Source organism: Carassius carassius, chromosome 3, assembly GCF_963082965.1.
Source record: "Carassius carassius chromosome 3, fCarCar2.1, whole genome shotgun sequence".
NCBI lineage: Eukaryota > Metazoa > Chordata > Actinopteri > Cypriniformes > Cyprinidae > Carassius > Carassius carassius.
The window spans coordinates 18,847,618-18,868,472 of record NC_081757.1 but is presented as its reverse complement, the minus strand read 5'-3'; the positions used below and the strand labels follow the sequence as shown (position 1 = coordinate 18,868,472).

Below are 20,855 nucleotides of genomic sequence, written 5' to 3'. Positions count from 1 at the left end.
TAACCTTACAGATAACGTTACTCAGAGAAAACACTTTGCAAATGTGATGAATGTGATTAATTGACAGTATTTTTATTTGCTGTCAACTTTATAACATTTTTAAGACACAAGATCTGACACAAATCAGATAATGACCAGACTTTGACATATTTCAAATAATTTTACATATCTCATCAACAAAATCGCAAAATATATATTTTAATTTTATACTGTGTTTGATTTGATCACAGATTAGTTACACATTGTGTAAAGGTTTAAAGCTGATATATTATATTCTGGTATTTTTTCTCTCTATATTTTTATAGCTATTATTGTTAATAATTTTAATTAATTGTTTTCTCTTTATAATTTGTGTTCTATTTCATTTTATTATATGTATGTCTGGATTATATACGTACTTTTTTAGTACTATAAGCCTCTGTCAAACAGGACAAAGTCCACCTAGGCAACTAAACTGTCAACATTTCAAACAGTACAGAATTTGAGTACAGCTGGTTGACATTTTATTATAATAATCACTCATCTTTTTTTCTTATGAATCTGTTATTAAAAAACATCTGCAATCATAACACATTGGCCAATTAGGTACACTTAAATGCACCATCACTCTCACACACACAAAATTAGTATTCATCTTGAAGTTTCTGTCAGACAAACTCTTTACTCTTGGTTCTTCAGACACATTCTATCTCTTGTTCCTGATGTTTTTTAACCTAAGCCAGAGAAAGAGAAATAATCATATTTCAAGCTTTTAATTTACTAATATATATACAAAGATAACCTTACTATTTACAAGACGCATTATAAAATGCTTTATGATTAAAAATATGAGCTCTGACCTCTGGAGCAGTTCACTAGTAGACACAACTCTATTTTCATCTTCACTGTTGGAGTCTGTGTCGTCTGAGCTACTATTAGACTCATCAACCCTCTTCTTCTGTTTACCTTTATGCTTATGTTTCTTGTTCTTTTTCTTCTGAAAAAAGAAGAAAAGTTAAATTAAATGTACTTTCTAATTTTGCAAAGATATCTGGCACCCAGACTGGGTTCAATCTGCTCCAGAAGAACCCACCTTTTTCTCTTTTTTGTGTTTCTTGGCTTTGTGTTTCTCTTTATCTTTCTTCTTTTGTTTCTTCAGCTGTGGCGAGTGTGCAGGTGGGATAAATCCTGGTAGAGAGACACACAATGTAAAACGACATGTTAATAAAAAACAGGCTAGTGTAAAGTCCTGGATGAAAGAGAAAAAATAACTAATAGCACTGCACCTGTATATTTACAAGTCTAAGATATAAAAGAAACTGCCATATTTTCATCATTACCAGACTTTAAAGTTGTACCGGTCACAACAAACTCACGCAGAAACATTGCGCCCTGTTACAATTCCATCATTTTAGGATATCTAGTGACAGTCATGCTTTAGACATTTATTTACTCCAATGCAAGTTACTATTATTGCTTTAACACGTGTTCACTCAATGTTATTATGATAAATTGAGGGGGAAGGTGACTGCAGTGGTTGCAGTGACTGACCAGGAGGTGGCAGTCTGGGGCCAAATTCCTCTTCATCCAGGTCTTGTGGTTTATCAGGAGCACTACAGGAGGAGGACTGGGTATTTTGTGCTGTAGATGTTTCAGCAGATGGCTTGCTCTGAGTTGAGACGGGTGGGTTGAGGGTCTCTGCACTGCTCTGGATTGGTTCAGATGTCGAAGGGGCCACCTCTTCTTCTTCACTATCCTCTTCAGATGAAGAGGAGCTCTTCTCATCCGAAGAGCTGGCAAAGATGGCTTTAAAGAGATCCATAGGAGGCCTCACTTCTTCATCCTCTTCCTTCTCCTCCTCATCAGTCTTTGGCTCAGTCTGCTTCCCATCGGACTGGGTCACTTTTACCTGCATAAAAGTGTGATGGTTACACTGACAATGTATTTCTGTAAAAGAGAAACTTTCTAAATGTTTTCTTTAGGAGGCTTTTTAATAATTAGAGTTAAATGAATACAGTCAAGTATCGCTGGTACCTCTGGACTGGCAGAAGCATGTGAAGAGTCGGTCTGGTTCTTGGCCCCAGCTTCGATTTGCCTGGCCACTGAAACCTCACTGCGTGTTTCAGTGAGGAACGCACCAAGTGGGTCTTTAGGTTCAGATACCTGCTCTGCTTCGTCCCACCTGGATTTCTTCTTGACTTCTGGAGTCAAATGGGGAAGGGTTGTGCTGGAGCTGGGAGGACTGGAAGCACTGGAAGCCTCTCTGCTGACCTGGCTGCTATCCGTTATTGTCAGGAAGTTAAAAACAGAGTACTTATCTCGCTTTATTTTAGGCATTCCCACAGAACTGGACCTGCACAAGCCAGACAGGAGAAATGGAAAGATTGGAGAGAAAAAATAAATACATTTTCTTCTAATTTGAAATAATTTTTTAGAATAACAAATATCCAGTTACATTTTTAATCGACAGTTAGCCACAATATGTATATATATTTCTATCGTGACAATGCATCATGAATGTAAATTTAAAAAAATGCAAATTATAGTTCTATTTTTATTTAATTGTATTACAATATTAATAGCATGAAAAGAAAAATTAATATCTAAGCAGTAAAAGTGACTCAATGTAAATTTAAATGTAATCATTTTAATCAAATTTTTCATTTATTTAAAAGTTGGTGGAAAGTGTTTTCTTTAAGACTGAAAATTATCATAATTGTATTGTGTAATGTTTTCAATTAGTGCAAATCACCAGTGTCGTTTTGTTTTGTCCTGCTTAATATACTTTAATAGTAAAATAATATCTTCAGATACAGCATATGATTTGATCCACCAAAACTGAAAATCTGTCTTACCCTGGGTAAGGGTCTGGAACATTGAACCTTTTACACAATAGTTTATCAGGGTGCCACTCAAATGTGTCTCTGGTCAGCTTTCCAAACATCTTCATCTTCACAGCGGCCTGCTTGTCATCCACATCATTCTAAAAAAAAAAAAGAGAGTGAATATTAAAGTACAATTATAATAAATGGTGAACTATTTTTGAACCATAAGCACTTTTTTTTTTTGTTCCAGTTTAACCAAACATATTTCATGAACTTATTGTACACTTAAGTGCTTGAACTGAAGGTAACTCTGTACCTCTTGATCCCGTGCGACCTCAACACTGTCTGTATCATCCTCATGTTTGCTGCGTGTGAAGCGTGAGGAGAGAGAAGTGTTGCTGGGCTTATAGAGTAATGCAGAACGCACAAATTCATCCCCTTCTCTCCCTCTCTCCCACTCCGTCATGGAAGTGTCCAGACTCAACTCCAGGGCATCTACAAATCACCGCCACAGAGTGGAAATCAGATATATAGCTAAACCAAAATTAGCAAAGTCTATGATAATTCACACCAAACATAACTGATCCAATTCACCTTTATCACCCTTTTTGAGTTTGTTGATGTACAGATCATAGCGAGCCTGTTTCTGGGGATTTTTTGCAAAAGGTTTAAAGGTTTTGCTAACATCTGCAGTGGGACCAGACCAAGCATTCAAAGCCATCTGTGTTTCAGAGGAAGCCTGAGTTTTGGCTGGAGAGGTGGTTGACTGGAAACGGCTGGACAGGGCCTGTAGAGCAGCAGCTTTAGCCGAAGCCACCACAACAGCTCGATCTTCAGCTGAGGAAAGGTTTAAGACAGACTTATTCTGCTCCTTGCCTACACTGCGGATTTCGTTCAGCCGCTCTCGGTCCTTATTCCCAATCAGTTCAAACACAGAGCTTGGGCCTACAAAACATAAACATTTCAAATTAAGTATTGGTTAAAAACTGCATAATACATTATTGTGTTAATTTTTTTTTAATAAGATTCTCTCACATTCTCTCACAAACCAATTAGAAATTTTTAATTTTTTTTTCCACATTCAAAACAAATGGTAAATAACAAACAGACCCTGATTTTGTACTACATATTTTACATATAGATTACATTTTAATCCACAGAAGGGTTTGTGTGGCTCTGTCATAATATACCAGTACTGACAATAACGCATGCTAATAATAAACTTACAATATCATCATTAAATGCCAGTAACTATCTGGTGGACACTTCAACACAATAGGTGGCAGTATTGCACCTTGACGCTGGTTGCCACTAGTCATAAAACAGGGAAAAAAAAAAAAGACTATTACAGTGTGTAGCTACTATTGCTGTACAAAATCACGATGGAGGAGATGATAGACGAAAGGGAGCCACTCCACCCACTTTCAAAAAAAGCTATAGGTTTCTGGTTAAAAGTTGAATGCTGGAAGTACATTAAACGGTTAGTTCATCCAAAAATGAAAATTAGACTTACTCTCGAAGCATTCTAGGTGTATTTGACTTTCTTCTTTAAGACGAATCAAGTCGGAGTTGTATAAAAAATTGTCTTGTCTATTCCGAGCTCTGTCATTGCAGTCAGTGGGTGTTGCAGTTGAACAGTCCATAAGTTATCAAATAAAGTTTGCGCATTCATAATAAAATGCAGACGGCTCCAGGGGATGAATAAAGCCCCCTGTTGCGAATCCATGAAATTTTGTAAGAAAAATATCCATATTTTCAAAGTAATAAACACTCCTCTCACTTCTGCTGACTCATACACTAAAGCCTTTCTGAAGAATGAAGTCAGACGTCGGCGTTGCATGATTAGTGACAAATGCAGAGCGAGAACAAAACACGCTGGTCATGAATTAGAAGTACAAAGATTTGTAAAGAAAAACGTCTGAGGATTTTGATATAAAACAAGAGGAGCCTGGTTTCCCCTTGATAAAGTAAGGAAACTTGCTTCCTTTGCTCCCAAATAAACTCGCGACATTAGCATATCTCAAAGGCGTGTGTACTGCGCATATGTTGCTCCATCATCCACCGGAACAGTTTCAGTGTATAACAATCAGCGGAAGTGAAAGAAAAGTGTTTATTACTTTTGAAATATGGATATTTTTCTTACAAAAACACATCACTACAGGGGGCCTTTATTCATCCCCTGGAGCCGTCTGTGGCATGTTTTATTATGAATGCGCAAACTTTATTTGATGACTTGTGGACTGTTTAACTGCAACACCCACTGACTGCAATGAGAGAGTTTGGAATAGACAAGACAATTTTTAATATAACTCTTGACTGGTTTCGTCTTAAAGACGAAAGTCATATACACCTAGGATGCTTCTAGGGGTAAGTAAAACTTAGCCAACTAATACTAGCACTTACCTTTTCTTTTCTTGTCTATCACACTCTTAAAAAAATAAATAAAAAAAACCTGGCTATGTGTTCTGTACTAGACTAACAGACTTGTCATGGCACTTGTACACTGTTGTTGTTCTCTCATTGGTCTGATTGCTTCTATTGTTCTCATTTGTAAGTCACTTTGGATAAAAGCGTCTGCTAAATGATTAAATGTAAAACAGAGTCTAATTTTCATTTTTGGGTGAACTAAACCTTTAAGTACATTAAGTTATTTTTGTAAAGTTATGGTTACAAACTTTTTCCCACCTACCTACACTCTTTATTAGTGATACATCAGCCAAAAAGAGAGAAAATACAATAGATCAATCTGACTGGTTGCAATATTTCTATAGATATCACAATAATAGTATTATCATGAATTATTTCAGTCTTTATAATAATTTAGTGAAATCAACCTTAATCTGAATTCAATTGCAATTCTAAATCTATCATTCCAATGTGTTTTAAACAATTTCAACACATGCACAGGGACATCATTACCCTGTAGAGGCGTTTCTCCCAGCATGTCACGTCTCTGAGAAGAGTCTAAGCTGTGACGGCCCTGCTGTGGTGCGTCCTGTGATAGGTGTCCACGTGAAGCCTGCAGTGCCTGGGCAACGATGGGGCTGACGGTGGACAAATCAACCACAGGACGGAAATAATGCACAGGCCGATAATCACGGGGCAAATCAGGGGGAGGATAGACCTAGAAAAAAAAAAACCCAATGAGCCTATTTTTACTGCTAAGCTTCTTCACAGCAAATGAGGTAATAAAGGAACTCAAGCTTAGTACAGTTATTGTGAATAAAGAGAATATCACCGTTTTAATCTCTGTGCCTTGGGAGGCCAATGCAAACCCATCCAGAATCCTGCCCGAATATATCACTCTTTTTGAGTCTGGAACAAAAACAAATTCATTTGTCATGGAGAAACCATTTCTCCTGCTAAAACACTTAAATAGCATTCAGTTCTGGTTTCCAGATGCAGCTTAAATGATGGGAAGTATCATGACATTATGAGAACACAGCAAAGTACTTCCTGTCACCAACCATTCTTCTTCCTGGTGTACTGCTGGGGAGCAGTCCATCCGTAGAGTCCATCCCCTGGTTCTTCTCCTCCCAAAACAGTATCATAGTTGGACATGGAGTCTTTATGATAAATATCGGCATCTTCGTTCTCCATTGCACCAACACCAAAAGCCTACACACGTATACAATAATGTTATGTATCTATCTTCCAATAGAAGTGTTCAAATGTAATTTTTTTAGGCCATTACTGTTTGTACTTTGGCCTTACCTGCCCTCCAATCCCTCCCCTGCGTTGCTGTCCTGAATTTCTGTCTCCAAATAAAATGCTTGCTCTGTCAGACTGAAGTGTGAAGAGGTTTATATGTGCTGATTCTGATCCGCCACCCAAGGCCTGAAGTGGGTTGAGCCCTCGGTAACCCAGACCATGGGAGTCGACTTTAGGGGTGAAGTCCACTGGGACCACATCTTTGGGGGCAAAGGTCACATTCTCTGGAGCAAATTCATCATCTTCCTCCTTAAAAACAATAAAATATAATTGGGTATATGTTTTTCAGTCTCACTAAAGCATTAAGTCTATTCTTCACATTACAATCACATAGGCTGCATCCGAATATCCACACTTCCCTACTAAACAGTATGTGATAAGAGTAGTGTATCAGAATTCACAGTATTCATAACTTAAAGACAGAAGATGAAAAGAACCCAGATGATCTACTACTTTCTGAACTGCCCATCTAGTGGACATGTTACTATCCCATGATGCTTAGACATGGGAGGGGATTTTTTAAAAGAAGTAAAGCGACGCTACTGAATGGTAAGTCACATAACAATGACAACAACATGGCAAATGTCGTACATCCAGATTACACTTATACTATACAGAACACACTTTTTAAACAGTCACGAAAGTATGTGATTCCAGACACAGCCATAATAAGCTTCAAATGAAAAAACCCACAAACTAAACAATGCCCACCTCTGACTCCTCTGATCCATTGGGCGGCAACACACAGCCATAAACTTTAACCGCATCTGAAAGAGGAGAAAGACCCTTTCCAAATCTAAAACCTAAAAATGGCAATACAGTTAAACGAAACAGTTATGATATTTTGTCTCATTACCAGTGTTTTGCTGGCGATGCTTTCTCTTCAGTCTTGGTCCGACTCCCTGGCCATCTTTCCAGCCCATTTTTCTCAGCAGCTCCACACCAATGGATGACCTGGAAATACACAATGCAATGCAACAACTTTAGTTCAAAGCTACATTTTAGTTAGATCATATTAGTTGGAGAGTGATGGTTACCTTGCAGGGGCAATGAGCTCCTCCAGCAGTCCAGTGTCTCCAGGTATCAGAGCAGCAAGAGAGCTGACCGCCCGAGCCTTATCCTTCAATTGATCTTTCCTCTCAGATGCAAAATCAGCTGTAGTGACAATCTCTTGAGGGGCAATACCATGCTCACTAAAATCCTTTAAGTATACACATTCTATATTAGACAAACATGTCCAGAACATCACAGGGATTAAGGCGCAGTATTATTGACGTGGAGAACTGAGATCCACACACAAACCTCTTCATCCATAAAGTCCTCTGGTCTAGCCCTCTGTTTCTCTGCCTTTTGCTGTCGAGATGATACAAATGTTGATGGAGTCCAGCCTAAAGAGCACAGTAGTAGACAGTTAAACTGCGACAAGACCCGGTTAACAGAATTAAAAGCATCAGTGTTCTGATCAAGGCTGTCACTGACCTTCTTGAGTGCCGACTGTGTTGAAGTAACCAGCGGAGAAGCCGCCAGTGAAAGCACCGTGAAATCTCTTGTATCGTCCCTTCTCATCTTTAACCGTCTGTTCGTGCACCGGTACTGGCTTTCTAATGGGTTCATCTGAAATACACCAACACTGTGGGTTTGCGAAGAAGAGTGTGTGCTATCTACGCATGCATTGTTTTATTTGCGAAGAGAATTGTGCGCTTTCTACGCATGCATTGATTGTTTTATTAAAAAATTCAGCTCCTACGTAACAAAAACCTGCAAATTCATACAAATGACAGCTTCATTGCACACATTTTAAGTAACGTTACCTTCTTCCAGAGGCTCTAAAGGAGTTCCATAAGTAACGAAATCCTCATCGCTATCTTCGTCAGACGCCATGTTTACGAGAAGTAACGCTACGGTGGCCGGCTGGCCGCGTGAGCTCCTGCGACGTGAAACAATCGCTCTTTTGATTCGGATCTTTTTAATGAATCAATTGAACCGGTTCAGGACTTTGAACAGTTGTGATTTATACAGTCTATGCTTTCTTTTACGGTCTTTGAGTCTATGGTTTCACGAGTCTGACTTAATCGGTCCGAGCGGTCAACTCACTGACTTTGACATAAACGAGATACAGACGGTTGGTCTGGGAACGCCCCCGGGAACGCCCCGTCACGTGATGTGAATTTAGCCCGTGGGGGAAAACATTGCTTTGGCGCCAATTGAAATACACGGGACAATCATGCCTGAGAGTTGTTGTGTCGTTTTCTGTACCTCCAATAAACTAACAAATTATGAATTGAAGTTCTAGATCCTTCCTAATAAACATACAGAACCGGAAAGGTTGACAAAATTGCTACAAGTTGTGGAAATCCCAAGACTAAGCATGTGTATGTGTGTTAGTCGGCATTTCATCACGGGCAGGCTACGTTAACAATGTGTTCATTATTAACGCTATCAAAACTGTCTAAGGTTGTTTCAGAAAGTGGCATGCATATATAATTAGCCTTATCATTCTACCTTAAGCAAAACTATGTAACGTTAGCCTAGTGTCAAACCTAAACTCGTATGAAAACGCGTCTGCTAAGAGGTGTAGAGTCTACATGATACCACTAGAAAAGGCCAAGGATTTTCGTATACCTACTTAAAAAAGCGTGTGGACACGTAACAACTTAGTTTTGTGTCAGAACTTTTACACTTTCGTTCATAAATTCACCCCGTCTGTGTTTGCGAAATGATTGAATTGCGGAATCCAGTCAAAAATAGAAAATGCTGTATAAAGCAGAACGTCACGGAATTCGGCTATTTTTGAATGAATACATCTACATTTGGGCTGTAAAATGAATCAAATATCGTTATGGACTAGTGTATATGAATATTAAAGTTAAAAGAGTCTACAATTGTTTTACGCGTCTCTGGGAATGAGCGCTCAATATGTGCATTTTTGTCATTCAAATACACACAATGTTCGCGCTCGCAGTGTTTTCCCCCACGCCAACTCCGCCCTCGCCACGCCCCCAGCTATGACTAGATGCCGACTGTATGTATAGAAAGATAATTTAAAGTTATAAGACTGAAAGTGTAAATAAAATATATAATAAACTGCGTTTTATTATAGTTTTTACGTTTTTTTATTAGTAACCTTATTGGTTGAAAAAAATCGCAATAAAACCTCTACTTTCCGTTTTATAAAGCTTATTTTATTACTGTAACAGAAATATGTGCATGAATGGATTTTTTTAAAGAAATCACTAGGAAGTCGTAATGACGCAACTAAGTTCGAAAGAGCCGATTCGCGCAAATGCTGCATAAAAGCCAGACCAACCTTAGCCATCAGTATCAAAATATACAGTTGTAATTGTCGTGTACATGCATTTATAAAGTGAAAGTGACAAGCCATACAGCCAAGTATGGTGACCCATACTCAGAATTCGTGCTCTGAATTTAACCCATCCAAAGTGCACACACACACAACGTGAACAAACCCATACAGATGTCACATAGATCGAAATATATTTAAAATAAATACATTTTTATATATTGAAACATCTTAAATTTAAATAGAAGAAATTATGTTTTATAAAATATATGTAAATATATTTTACAATATATTACAATTATTTTGGCCGCTTTTTAATATTTATATTAAACATATGTAAATATATTTTTATTGGAAATATTTACATATATTTATTTGCCATATATGTAAATACATTTAGATATCAGACTATTTAAATATATTCATTCGGAATATGTCTATATATTAATTTCTAATATTTGTATTACATTTCAGTACGTATATATATGAATTTAAACATTCAAATACTGAACAGAAATTGGAGACTGAAAAATGTAAAAATCCTCAGACAATGCAACTTAAAAACTGACAGTATAAAATCACTTGCAAAAATGAGCAGTACATTCAGAGGACATAACACTATAGAAAAACAAGAATTTTATTGATATTGACAAAAGAACAGTGCACATAAACTGCACAATTAAAACAAATCAAACCAGCAACTTTACTGAAATTGCTATTATTAATACTAAAGGATGATGCTAAAACCTTAAAAGTAATTATTGAAGATATTTTTTTTTTAATTAATGAAATAAAGTCTGTTAAAAAAATAAATAAATAAATAAATAAACCTGTTTTAGAGTTGTCTAATAGAGAGGGTGGAGGAAGAACATCCAAACAGATTTTTCATGAACAATACTTTGATTTTTTTTCTTGCAAATGCAAACTGTATAAAAATTGTTGTTTTTTGGAGTGTGTGTAGTTTAATTTGTAGAACAAAACATCAAAGTATTGTCATGTAAATTTTGCCACTGCCTTTACTTTATGAAAAAACACCATTATATAAATTCATAAAAAATCTTGAAGGGAGCAGGGGCAGGGTTTGGATGTTCTTCCTTCACCCTCTCTAACTCTAAACTCTAACAGGTTTCCTTTTTCTTCAGTTGGAACCTCAGTTCCACCAACTTGGAATTGATGGCCTGTCCCAGGTGTCCAGTTGCCTTTTCATGGTGTTTCATGACAGCATCTGCAAAACAAAACAAGAACGAAGATAAAAAAACATTTGGATTAGTCAGTTGTTACTTGACATGAGTCAAGTGTTTGTACCCTTAACCCTTAAGGTTATAGTCCGATATTTTCGCACATTAAAAAATAAATACGACCTCACGTTGTATCAATCACGTTTACACAATGCCTCCGAAACTTGTGTCCATCATAAAAAAATATTGGATCAAGTTAGATTTTCTGCGTTTTCACATCCATATCATACACAGGACCAACATCCCGGTGAGTCCCGACACACACAGACACACACACACACACTTACTCACACATTGTCTGTTTAGCTATGTAATAGTGTTGTCAAAAGACCCGGTACTTCAGTACCAACTCGGTACTAAAAAATTAAAATGTCACGGTACCAGGTTTCTTTAAGTACCGGTGGTACTGAGGACCCGGTCAACCCGGTTCTTGACGCATATAGCGCTATTCCGCGAAGCAGAAAACGCGAACAGAATCTCAAAATCCAGTCATGAAAATGAAACTTACGTTTTAATATGGACAGTCACGGAATTTGTCAAAGTTAGCAATTAATCAAATCAAATCTCCATATGGACCAGTAGCCTATCTTTAAATGTTAAGCCGCAAAAGTTGGTTGAAATAGGAATCCTGCATGTTCTTCTTACATAAATGCATTGTGCTAGAAATATTACTATTATTTAGTAGAATGTATGTGATACTGCTACTACTGTTGAAAAAAAAAATTACTATATTTTTTAAAGAAATAAATCACACAATATTTCTTCCATGTTTTAATTTTAATAGCAAATCCCCTCTTAAGAAAATAGAATTTACGTATTTAGGTTTTAAAGATGCTTTGATGATATACTTAAAAATAAATGAATATAATAATATACTTTTGATATAATATGATATCATATTTTTAAAAGGCTGATTATTTTGATTTCATATGGAATATGCATGGATTGATGCTCTCGGTTTTATTAATTAGTGGTTAATTAGAAAGAATACATTTTTATATATACCTTTTAAAAAGAGGTCATCTTAATCTTGTTGGGCTTTTAATTACCTAAACTGTGGTGTTTGAATTATGCAAATAGACCAAGAAATGAGGAAGTTATGATATTTTGAAGTGTTTGATCAAGCGGAAGGTCACAGTTTTTCATTGTTTTACTGTTATAATTAGGTACAAAAATGACCCCTAATTTCCGAATTTAAAAATTCCATAACTTTCTTAATAATTATCTGATTGATAACAGGTTAGCAACTAACGTTATGGTTTTAGGAAATACACCCCAGATTAGCTGAAGTCGAAACGCAGACGTTAAAAAAACCTAACTCCGTTAACGCGAATCCAGCTCGCTGAACCGGGAGCAAGAGACCAGCCGGTGTTCTAACGGAACACCATAACGGCTATGCTCACAAATCAAACACTTGTCAAAAAAAGAAAAAAATTATTCTCAGTTTAGAGTTTGATATTCGTATGGTCTAGGTGGTGATATGGCATATGCCTCAAATACGGGACAAACTGAGGCCTGTAAGTTATAGCTTTCATAATGCTTCTTTGATGCCTTAAATACAGGAAGATTGAATATTATACAGAACGGTTGGCAACCCTAATTAACAGTACAGTGCAAAATTTTAGGTTAAATTAATCCGCTTTTATAATTCATCCATTAACAAATTGCCAGCAAAACATTTACAAAGCTATAAAAAAAAACGAATCTACACATAATATTTGATTCAAATCCCAAACTTTCATAAAGAAGAGCTCAAACAGGGACAGTTTATAAGAGACATGCCACTTCCTCAATACAACTACATCAGGAAAACGTCTCCGGTTACTATCGTAACCTCGGTTCCCTGAGAGGCGGAACGAGACATTACGTCAGCTAAGACGTTTATGGGAACTCCTCCCTTCTCCACTTTCGCTGAAATCTTATTGGCTAACGCCAGTTGGGGGCAGCTGGCCAATTGACGCGAAGCATGCAAATACTGACAGGTCAGCGGGCAGTATAAAATGCAAGGGCGCGAAAATTACGTCAGAATCACGACTCGAATCAGCAACCACGGCGGCTAACGTAATGTCTCATTCCCGCTTCTCAGGGAACCGAGGTTACGATAGTAACTGGAGACGTTCCTTCTTGAGGCGGTAACTCAACATTACGTCAGCTAAGACGTATATGGGAACTGTATAAAATCCCGCCCGTGAGAGCAGTGAAGATAAGCCCTGAACGGAGTCAATCACCCCCACACATAAGCAGGACAGTTCTAGCCAATGGCCGTGTCGCTAAGAGTGCTTGCATCTGATAGGTGGAACTAGACCAATGTGACATCTGCTCCGACCCTAACAAAATTTGCATAACTTCAAGCAATAAATCGAAGTCTGCACTAACCAGGGCAGACACAACGCAATAAGCACTCAAGCATGAGATTTAAACAGAGTCGACGGCGTTTGCGGTGACTAGTGCATAAACCATAACACAGAGTTAGCAGCCATGGTAACTACTGTATAGCTGGTTATAACAGAATGAATAAAACTTAACTCACCGAAAGTACATGTGACGCTACAGAGGGTACATCCAGCTTGTAAACCCTGGCGATTGTGTTCTGGGAAGACCAGCCAGCAGCAAAACATAAATACTGGACAGACATACCTCTAGACCAGGCCCATCAGGAAGTATTATATTGTCCTTGCAGAATGAGCTCTGATGTTGAGGGGATAATCCTTCCCCTGGCATTCGATAGCGTCCACGATCCAGTGAGAAAGTCTCGGTTTAGAAACAGCACGTCCCTTATTACATCCACCAAGCACACGAACAGCTGGACCGACTGACGAAAGGCGGCCGAGCGATCCATATACATCCGTAAAACCCTAACAGGGTCCTGGCGCTCTGAGCATCAGCGTCACGGGAGGCTGACGGCTCAACAGATAAGGCGGGCAGGGAAACAAAACCCTTTCTCGGCCGGAGAGTGACATTACAGTCGCCAGGTCCGAAACTGATGCAATATCGTTCACCAAAAACTCATGAAAGTCTCCAAGGCGCTTCGCCGAGGCGAGAGCAAGAAGCAAAGCAGACTTCAGGGAAGCTCCTTAACCGCAATCGAAGCTAAGGGCTCGAACGGTAGTAAGAGATAAGGTAGTAAGAGAGCCCTCAAAACTAGAGCTAAATCCCATGGCAGCACGGAGGGTGGCCATGAAGTACACAATTTCCTTGCTCCCCTGAGGAAACTGATTACCAGAGCGTGCTTACCGATCGTTTGCCCGTCAACCAGGGAACGAAAAGCGGCAATAGACAATAAAATCCATATTGTGCTGTAGAAAGTGCAAAACATCCGACACGGAACAGGTCCCCGGGTCAATATAAATGTCCTCGCACCATTTTGTGAAAACTCCCCACTTCTGCGCGTAGCAGCGACTGTTTGATGGTGCACGCATCTCTGTAAGTGTGTTCAGCACTCGTGAGTGCAGAGCGTCCCGCTTATTAGGGTCCCCGCAGCGGCCACACATGAAGGTTCCACAGCTCGGGGCTGGGGTGCCATATTGTGCCGTTCGCCTGAGACAGCAGGTCCTGCCTGAGGGGGCTTCGCCATGGGGGAGCCATCACTAACTCTCTCAGGTCCGCGGACCAGGGCTGATTCGGGCCAGTTCGGGGCCACGAGTATAACTAACGCTCTCTCCTCCCTGATTTTGCACAACACAGGCAGAATCTTCACTGGAGGGAACGTGTAAGCCTGGCTTCCGGCCAACGCTATGTCAGAGCATTTCCCGGCAGGGGGGAGTGAGATAGCGAGAAGAACGACTTACAGTGTGTGTTCTCGCTCGTGGCAAACAAATAGACTTCCTCCCTCCCAAATCATTAGATCTGATCCTGGGTGAAGCCTCCATCTCCTTGAGGAATCCCGTTCCTCGAAAGCATGCTCACTCCACGGTTCAAAGTACCGGGGATATGTGACTCTTTTATGGAGATTAAGTGTTGGTCCGCCCACAACAGGAGACTCGCTGCCTGTTAGAATAGAGCTCTGGAGCGCACGCCGCCCTGGCGATTTATGTACGAGACCACAGACGTGTTGTCGGTTGAATCAGTACATGTTGCCGCTCCAATTTCGACCGAGAGGCTTGCAGGGCTAAGGACAGCGCTTCCAATTCCAAACGGTTTATGTGCCACCTTCTCTGTGACTCCGACCACAGGCCTGAGGCAGGTACGCCCAGACGCACTGCTCCCCAGCCTGAAGTAGACGCGTTCGTATAGAAAAGAACTCCTGGGCTGAACATATCCGGGCTGTTCCACGGTCTCAGAGTTCTGACGCAACTGTGAATGACCGTATGTGCTTGTGGACCGGAGACCACGCCCTCGGCGGAACTCGAGTTACAGCCAAAACTTTAGCGGCCGCAATGTTGCAGACCCAGATGACACACTGAAGAAGCTGCCGCCATCAGTCCCAGAAGCCTCTGAAATTCCCTCAGTGAAAACGACCTGCCCGGTCTGAAACAGCGCAGAATCGATGAAATGCTCTAGAGAGAGATGGGCTCGCATCGCCATCGAGTCCAAACACATTCCCAGATATGTTACAGTCCGACTCGTAAAAACATGCTCTTCTGCATATTCACACGCAGTCTCAGCGTATCCGAACGGCGAAGCATTGTTTCCACGTGACTGATAGCACATCTCTTGAGTGGGCTAAAATCAGCCAATCGTCCAAATAATTCAACATGCGCATTCCGCTCGATCTGAGGGGAAATTTCGCTCTATCGCTCCCTCTCGAGCAGACTGAGAACTTCCTGTCGCAGAACAGGACGGTTTTGGGGCAAAGTCAGTGACGGGACCATGCCATTGAAGCAGGGAGGTCTGCGCTTGAATTGGGGAGAATATCCGTCGTGAATTATTCCCAGTATCCATGGTGAAACGCCCGGGATAGCCCTCCTACCGTCCATGAAATGACACCGCGGACGCGTTAGGTCTACAGCCACTGATGACTTGTTTTGACCAGGGCCCCGGCCCCGGCCCCGCGCGGCTAGAAGCACTGGTGGGAGGGCGGTTTGCATCGGCTATATAATGGTGTGACACTCTTGTGCCCTCGAGAGGCCATTATAAGCATGGGTTGTGGCTCTGCGCTGTTTGAGACAGGGCGAGTGACACAGTGTTGGGTGAAAGAATTTGGATACATGCTTCTATGGTAAAACATTTTTTCACACAAACATCATTTAAACACATATAGCAATCGTCACCCATAGTGACATGGGGGGCATGATGCATGTGCTTTTGTGTTGTTGGCACTCTCGCTCGCTCGCGAGGTCATTATAATCATAGGTTGTGGCTCTGCACTGTTCTGAGACAGGGCGAGTGAAACAGTGTTGAGTGTAAGAGGAAGTAAAGCTCTTTTGTTGATTGTATACATGCTTTTATTGTGGAACTCACACAAACAGCATTTAAACACACATAGCAATCGTCGCCCTGTTAACGGCAAAGATGGCGGTTGTGTGCACATGTCCTGCCCCTCCTGCTGGAAAGCCAATCATCTGCTTTTAACAGTCAAGCCGGGAAAACATTTAAGCCTATCGTCTGGTTCCACTGACGTATGCACACAGTTGAGGAACCCTTGCGCATGCGTAGTAAAGGTATAACCTGTGGGGAAAAAGGCGTTTTAAACCTTATTTTGGGGCAAAGTCATCAAAATTTTTCAGCGATTTTTATCATATTTCACTGCTGTTTCTATACATGCTGTTTTTATGTCCCGGTGACCAGTGAAAGTGCAGTTCTGACTCTCTGCCCATTCATTTAGATAGGAGCTGGTCTTGTTATTCTGAAATAGCTGTCCGGAGGCATTGCCAAGATGGCGGCCGAGTGGCACGACTTGCCTGAAAGGACTTTGGCTCAAATCTATAGCTAGCTTAGCCTCTGTTAGCTCACGGTTGTGATGCTAATGGACTTATTCCCATGACACTGAACCATTTCTGTAAAGTAAATATTCAACAGAAGCGTGTCAATTACATGTAAGAAAGTGTCGGTAAAAGTTGTATGCATTATTTGTGTAATTTTAGGGACTAAACTTACCTGAAAGCAGTAAAAACAACCGTTAAAGAGGAGGAAGTTTGCTACTTGTCAGTTGAGCTGCTGCCCCGTTTCCATAGTAACTCCCTCGACTCCAGTTTAAATGCGCCTCGAACGCGCACGCCCATCAAACACATTACACAGCGTTTACATAGTATATAACATTATAAACTTGTCCTGACACTTGATAACATATTGTTTAAGTTGATAGTAGGCCTAAACTGAATTAGAACATAGAATCTACATAATATAAATATAATAGCTTTAAAAATGGTATAGTTTATAAACTAAATGCATTGCTGCACTACAAAAACACATTGATTCAAAGTTATTTGAGGCATGAATATAATTTCACAAATAGCCTATGTAAACACACGCGCAGCCTATGTATTTTTTTTTTATATATTTTCAAAATATATTTCAATATATTTAACAGTGCTTCACATATATGTGAATATATTACCTTTCCGTATGCACACCCGGAGCAGTGAACAGCCATTTATGCTGCGGCACCCGGGGAGCAATTTGGGGTTCGGTGTCTTGCTCAAGGGGCTCCTAAGTCATGGTATTGCCAGCCCGAGCCTCAAACTCACATCCCTAGGGTTAGGAGTCAAACTCTCTAGCCACGACTACAAGGTAAATACCACCTTTGAGCAGCAATAGTCTGTGAAAACACAGCTAAGAAAAATTTACAGAAAATTTTGCATAATACCTTTACATTTATGTATTCGGTAGTCACTTTTATCCAAAGCAATGTACATTCAAGTTATACATTTCTTCATTACCTGCATTGCCTGGAAACAGAACCCACCAAGCTGTACTATTTGGGCTATAGGAATTTGATAAGCAGACACATTATCGGTCTTGTTAACTGGTTTTCAGGTTAAGAGAAATTAATAATAAAGAGTAAAAAAAAAAAAAACTGTACAACAAACAACTTTTATTATTGCCAACACAGCTCATTTAAAGATTTTCTTGTAGACTTTGACTCTGGAGTGAAAGTAAATAAAATCTCAGCCAAACATGACACTCATTAAAGATGCATTTGCCTGTTTCCCTTAAAGGTTTAACATCTAGTGCAGCCTTTGGTCGCACATAAAAGATATTTTTAAAAACAACAAAAAGCAGCGCATCATATCATAGGCATTGACATTCTACAAACATTGCCTACATATATAAAGGTCAGCTTAAAGTGAACTAATATCTATACTTCAATATTTATTATGTGTTCAGCAGTTTACTTTAAAAAACATACACCGTATGCATCTAAAATAGGACAACAGCTTTACAAATGAGGTTATCAAAATCCAGAAAATCAAATAAACTCATTTTCCAACAGAAATATAAGGGTTATTTTAAAAATAGAAGAAACAATGGTTTTCTTTAAAATTGGCATTTCTGTTTGAGCTCCCATTGCTTCTTCATAAATTGCAGAGGGAAGTTAGAGTCCTATTTGGGAGGTCGACCTTCCCACCCTTTGGATAATCTCCAGGCATTGAACCCTATGTGCAATCTTCATGATTAATATGTTGATATGAAATACTCTCCACTTCTGTCTCTTCAAAGTGCTATTGGATATGAGGCCGTGGTTTCAGGATAAGTTTCCCCGTCTAGTATGCGAGAGGAAAAAATACAAATGTTTGCACAAGAAAAGTGACTTTGTATTCACAAACCAGTGAAACGGAGAGATCACAAAGGGCAATTCAGTGGACAATAGTACTCACATCATCACAGGACATGTTATATTCTGCTAGTACTGTCCGGCAGCGTGCTGCAATACTGCAAGAGGTTAAGGAGAGATTTGGCAATCCCTGATCATTTGCAGTTTTGCAATTTTCAATAGTCAACAGATTGGCTGAATACAATGAAGACAGTACAAATTTCCTGTATTAAAAAGGATACATAGATGGTGCAACAACTCGTTTGTGTATTCCAGCAAAGAAAAGGCCAATCAGAGTCACACAGCTGATTGTGAAAAATGGATGATTCCATAAAGATGAAAAGAAAGAAACCTGTGGAAAGAGAGAACATGACAGACAAACAACTATAATGTCAAAGAGGCAGAACGAAGAACGCTTATCTGACATCTCTTAACTGTACATACTTTCTGAGTGTCTGGATCTATCAGCCAGTTCCAGGCACCTGTGGCTGTGCAAACAGACACCACGATCAGAATCACTGCAAAAAGAAGGCAGAATTCATGAATTAAAACAAGGCAATGTAAGGCATAATATTCTTCATTCAGTCCTTGTTGATTAATACACTGGACAGCGTAGTTCAAGCTCAGACCAGACACCTAGTCCAGGATTTAAACTGTTTGAAACAGATTTCATAAAGATCTGACCAGACAAGCTGATCTGACTTACTGCGCCAACGACCTGTAGCTGGCTGCAAACAAGACACATACTCCGTCAGTCTCCTCTCAAAAGCCTTCAGGTCTGTGGAGGAGCAAAACAACTGCATCAGAACAGGACTAACACTGAGGTAAGCAGCATCTGTTTTATCATTTTAGTTTTAACTTACAATTCAGCCACCACTTACAGGACAAATTCAAAGTCAGCTTTGTATCATTACAATATTGGTAGTACATATAAATGAACAATGTGTATTTTTCCCCATATGACCTGAAACCAGATCTCAATTTGTTTACAGCTAAAATGATGTTCTGACAGCTGCAGGGCGTTTATTAAAACTACAGATGGTACTTCCGCATTTTTGTATTCGCGAGCATGGACAGTTGGATCGAACCCAGAGGATTTTGGATGTTAGAGTTTTCCTACATTACTAGCAAACGTGAACGCCACAAACCCTTTTCTCCGTTTTTAGTCAAGTAAATCTCTTTCAAAAACATTTCGCCTATCTACTGTACAGACAGCCGAGTGCTGTTGTGTTTCACATCACTCTGAAAAACGCGTAATGACAAAAAGCTAATAATACTGATGGGCAAATACACCGATTTGAGTTTATAGGCTCAGAACATCGGCTGTGCCATGCACATAAATGCACAGGCAGCTTTATAGTTTTTACATTTTTTGGAAAATGTGCATGTGTTATACGTCAGTGTCAGATATTATGGGATTATGATTGGCCAACACCATGTTTAAAAGCCAAGACCGAGCCTGCGTCCCAATGTGCATACTATCAATCCTAAATTCTATGTGATATTAGAAATTTTCAATTCTATTTAGGGCAGACAAGGTGGATAGTTTGCAAACTGGGACGCAGGGCGAGTTTTACAATGACAGAAAAGCAAAACTCCTTGTTGAGGCACCAGTCTTGCGAGATTTCGTTTTACATACTTACGTTCATAATGTTGCTGCAGTGCATGTCAGCAAAATAAATCACGCTTTTATCAGCTGAAGGTTCTTAGATTCTTAGCTCAGACGCTAGCGTGTCAACATTATACATCTAACTTGCCACAACAAAAACACATGGACGCTGCGTTAATATTTGGACATGACACCTGGAGATGAGAACACTGAACTGATAATCGATCTATTGAAATATACCTTCGGCTTGTTCTAATGAATTCATTGCTCTTCCTTCAAATGCCGTAGTAGCTGAACGTAGGCCTGCAAAAACACGCAACTGCCGTCAGCGTGCGTCAGCCAATCGCGGAAGCTCTCTTCTCATTGGCTCGTAGAGAAGAAAGCGTCATCTTAAAGAAATATTTCCATTTATTTTGTTTGTTTGTTTAAGATTCTTCGATATTTAGTTGACTATTCTTTCAGCTAAGTATATTCATTAATCAGACGAATTTATTTATTT

The 20,855-nt window shown here is 39.6% G+C and overlaps 2 protein-coding genes across 2 annotated transcripts; both read right to left on the bottom strand.

Annotated features, from left to right (window-relative positions):
- Positions 1–543: 543 nt before the first annotated feature.
- gpatch1 (G patch domain containing 1) lies at positions 544–8,444 on the bottom strand. The gene is made up of 18 exons (XM_059532248.1): positions 8,327–8,444; positions 7,995–8,129; positions 7,818–7,903; positions 7,553–7,716; positions 7,372–7,469; positions 7,227–7,282; positions 6,519–6,764; positions 6,272–6,422; positions 6,043–6,119; positions 5,724–5,928; positions 3,399–3,749; positions 3,121–3,299; positions 2,835–2,962; positions 2,014–2,332; positions 1,531–1,888; positions 1,073–1,167; positions 840–976; positions 544–713 (listed from the first exon to the last, which is right to left on the bottom strand). Exons 1-18 carry the CDS (start codon positions 8,394–8,396, stop codon positions 686–688), a joined length of 2,883 nt encoding a protein of 960 aa, XP_059388231.1. The 5' UTR covers positions 8,397–8,444; the 3' UTR covers positions 544–685.
- Positions 8,445–18,016: 9,572 nt separating this feature from the next.
- Positions 18,017–20,742, bottom strand: cnep1r1 (CTD nuclear envelope phosphatase 1 regulatory subunit 1). Its single transcript, XM_059522745.1, has 6 exons — positions 20,597–20,742; positions 19,454–19,525; positions 19,192–19,265; positions 18,990–19,099; positions 18,812–18,866; positions 18,017–18,697 (listed from the first exon to the last, which is right to left on the bottom strand). The coding sequence occupies exons 1-6, from the start codon at positions 20,619–20,621 to the stop codon at positions 18,656–18,658; spliced, it is 378 nt and encodes a 125-aa protein (XP_059378728.1). The 5' UTR covers positions 20,622–20,742; the 3' UTR covers positions 18,017–18,655.
- Positions 20,743–20,855: the final 113 nt, after the last annotated feature.

Coding starts and splice junctions, on each gene's coding strand:
- gpatch1 (XM_059532248.1), bottom strand. CDS start 8,396: ATGGCGTCTGACGAAGATAGCGATGAGGATTTCGTTACTTATGGAACT. Junction 6,765..7,226: donor ATGGATCAGAGGAGTCAGAG/GTGGGCATTGTT, acceptor ATTGTTTTTAAG/GAGGAAGATGATGAATTTGC. Junction 977..1,072: donor AACACAAAAAAGAGAAAAAG/GTGGGTTCTTCT, acceptor TTCTTTTTTCAG/AAGAAAAAGAACAAGAAACA.
- cnep1r1 (XM_059522745.1), bottom strand. CDS start 20,621: ATGAATTCATTAGAACAAGCCGAAG. Junction 19,266..19,453: donor AGCTACAGGTCGTTGGCGCA/GTAAGTCAGATC, acceptor TTCTTTTTGCAG/TGATTCTGATCGTGGTGTCT. Junction 18,698..18,811: donor ATAACATGTCCTGTGATGAT/GTGAGTACTATT, acceptor CTCGCATACTAG/ACGGGGAAACTTATCCTGAA.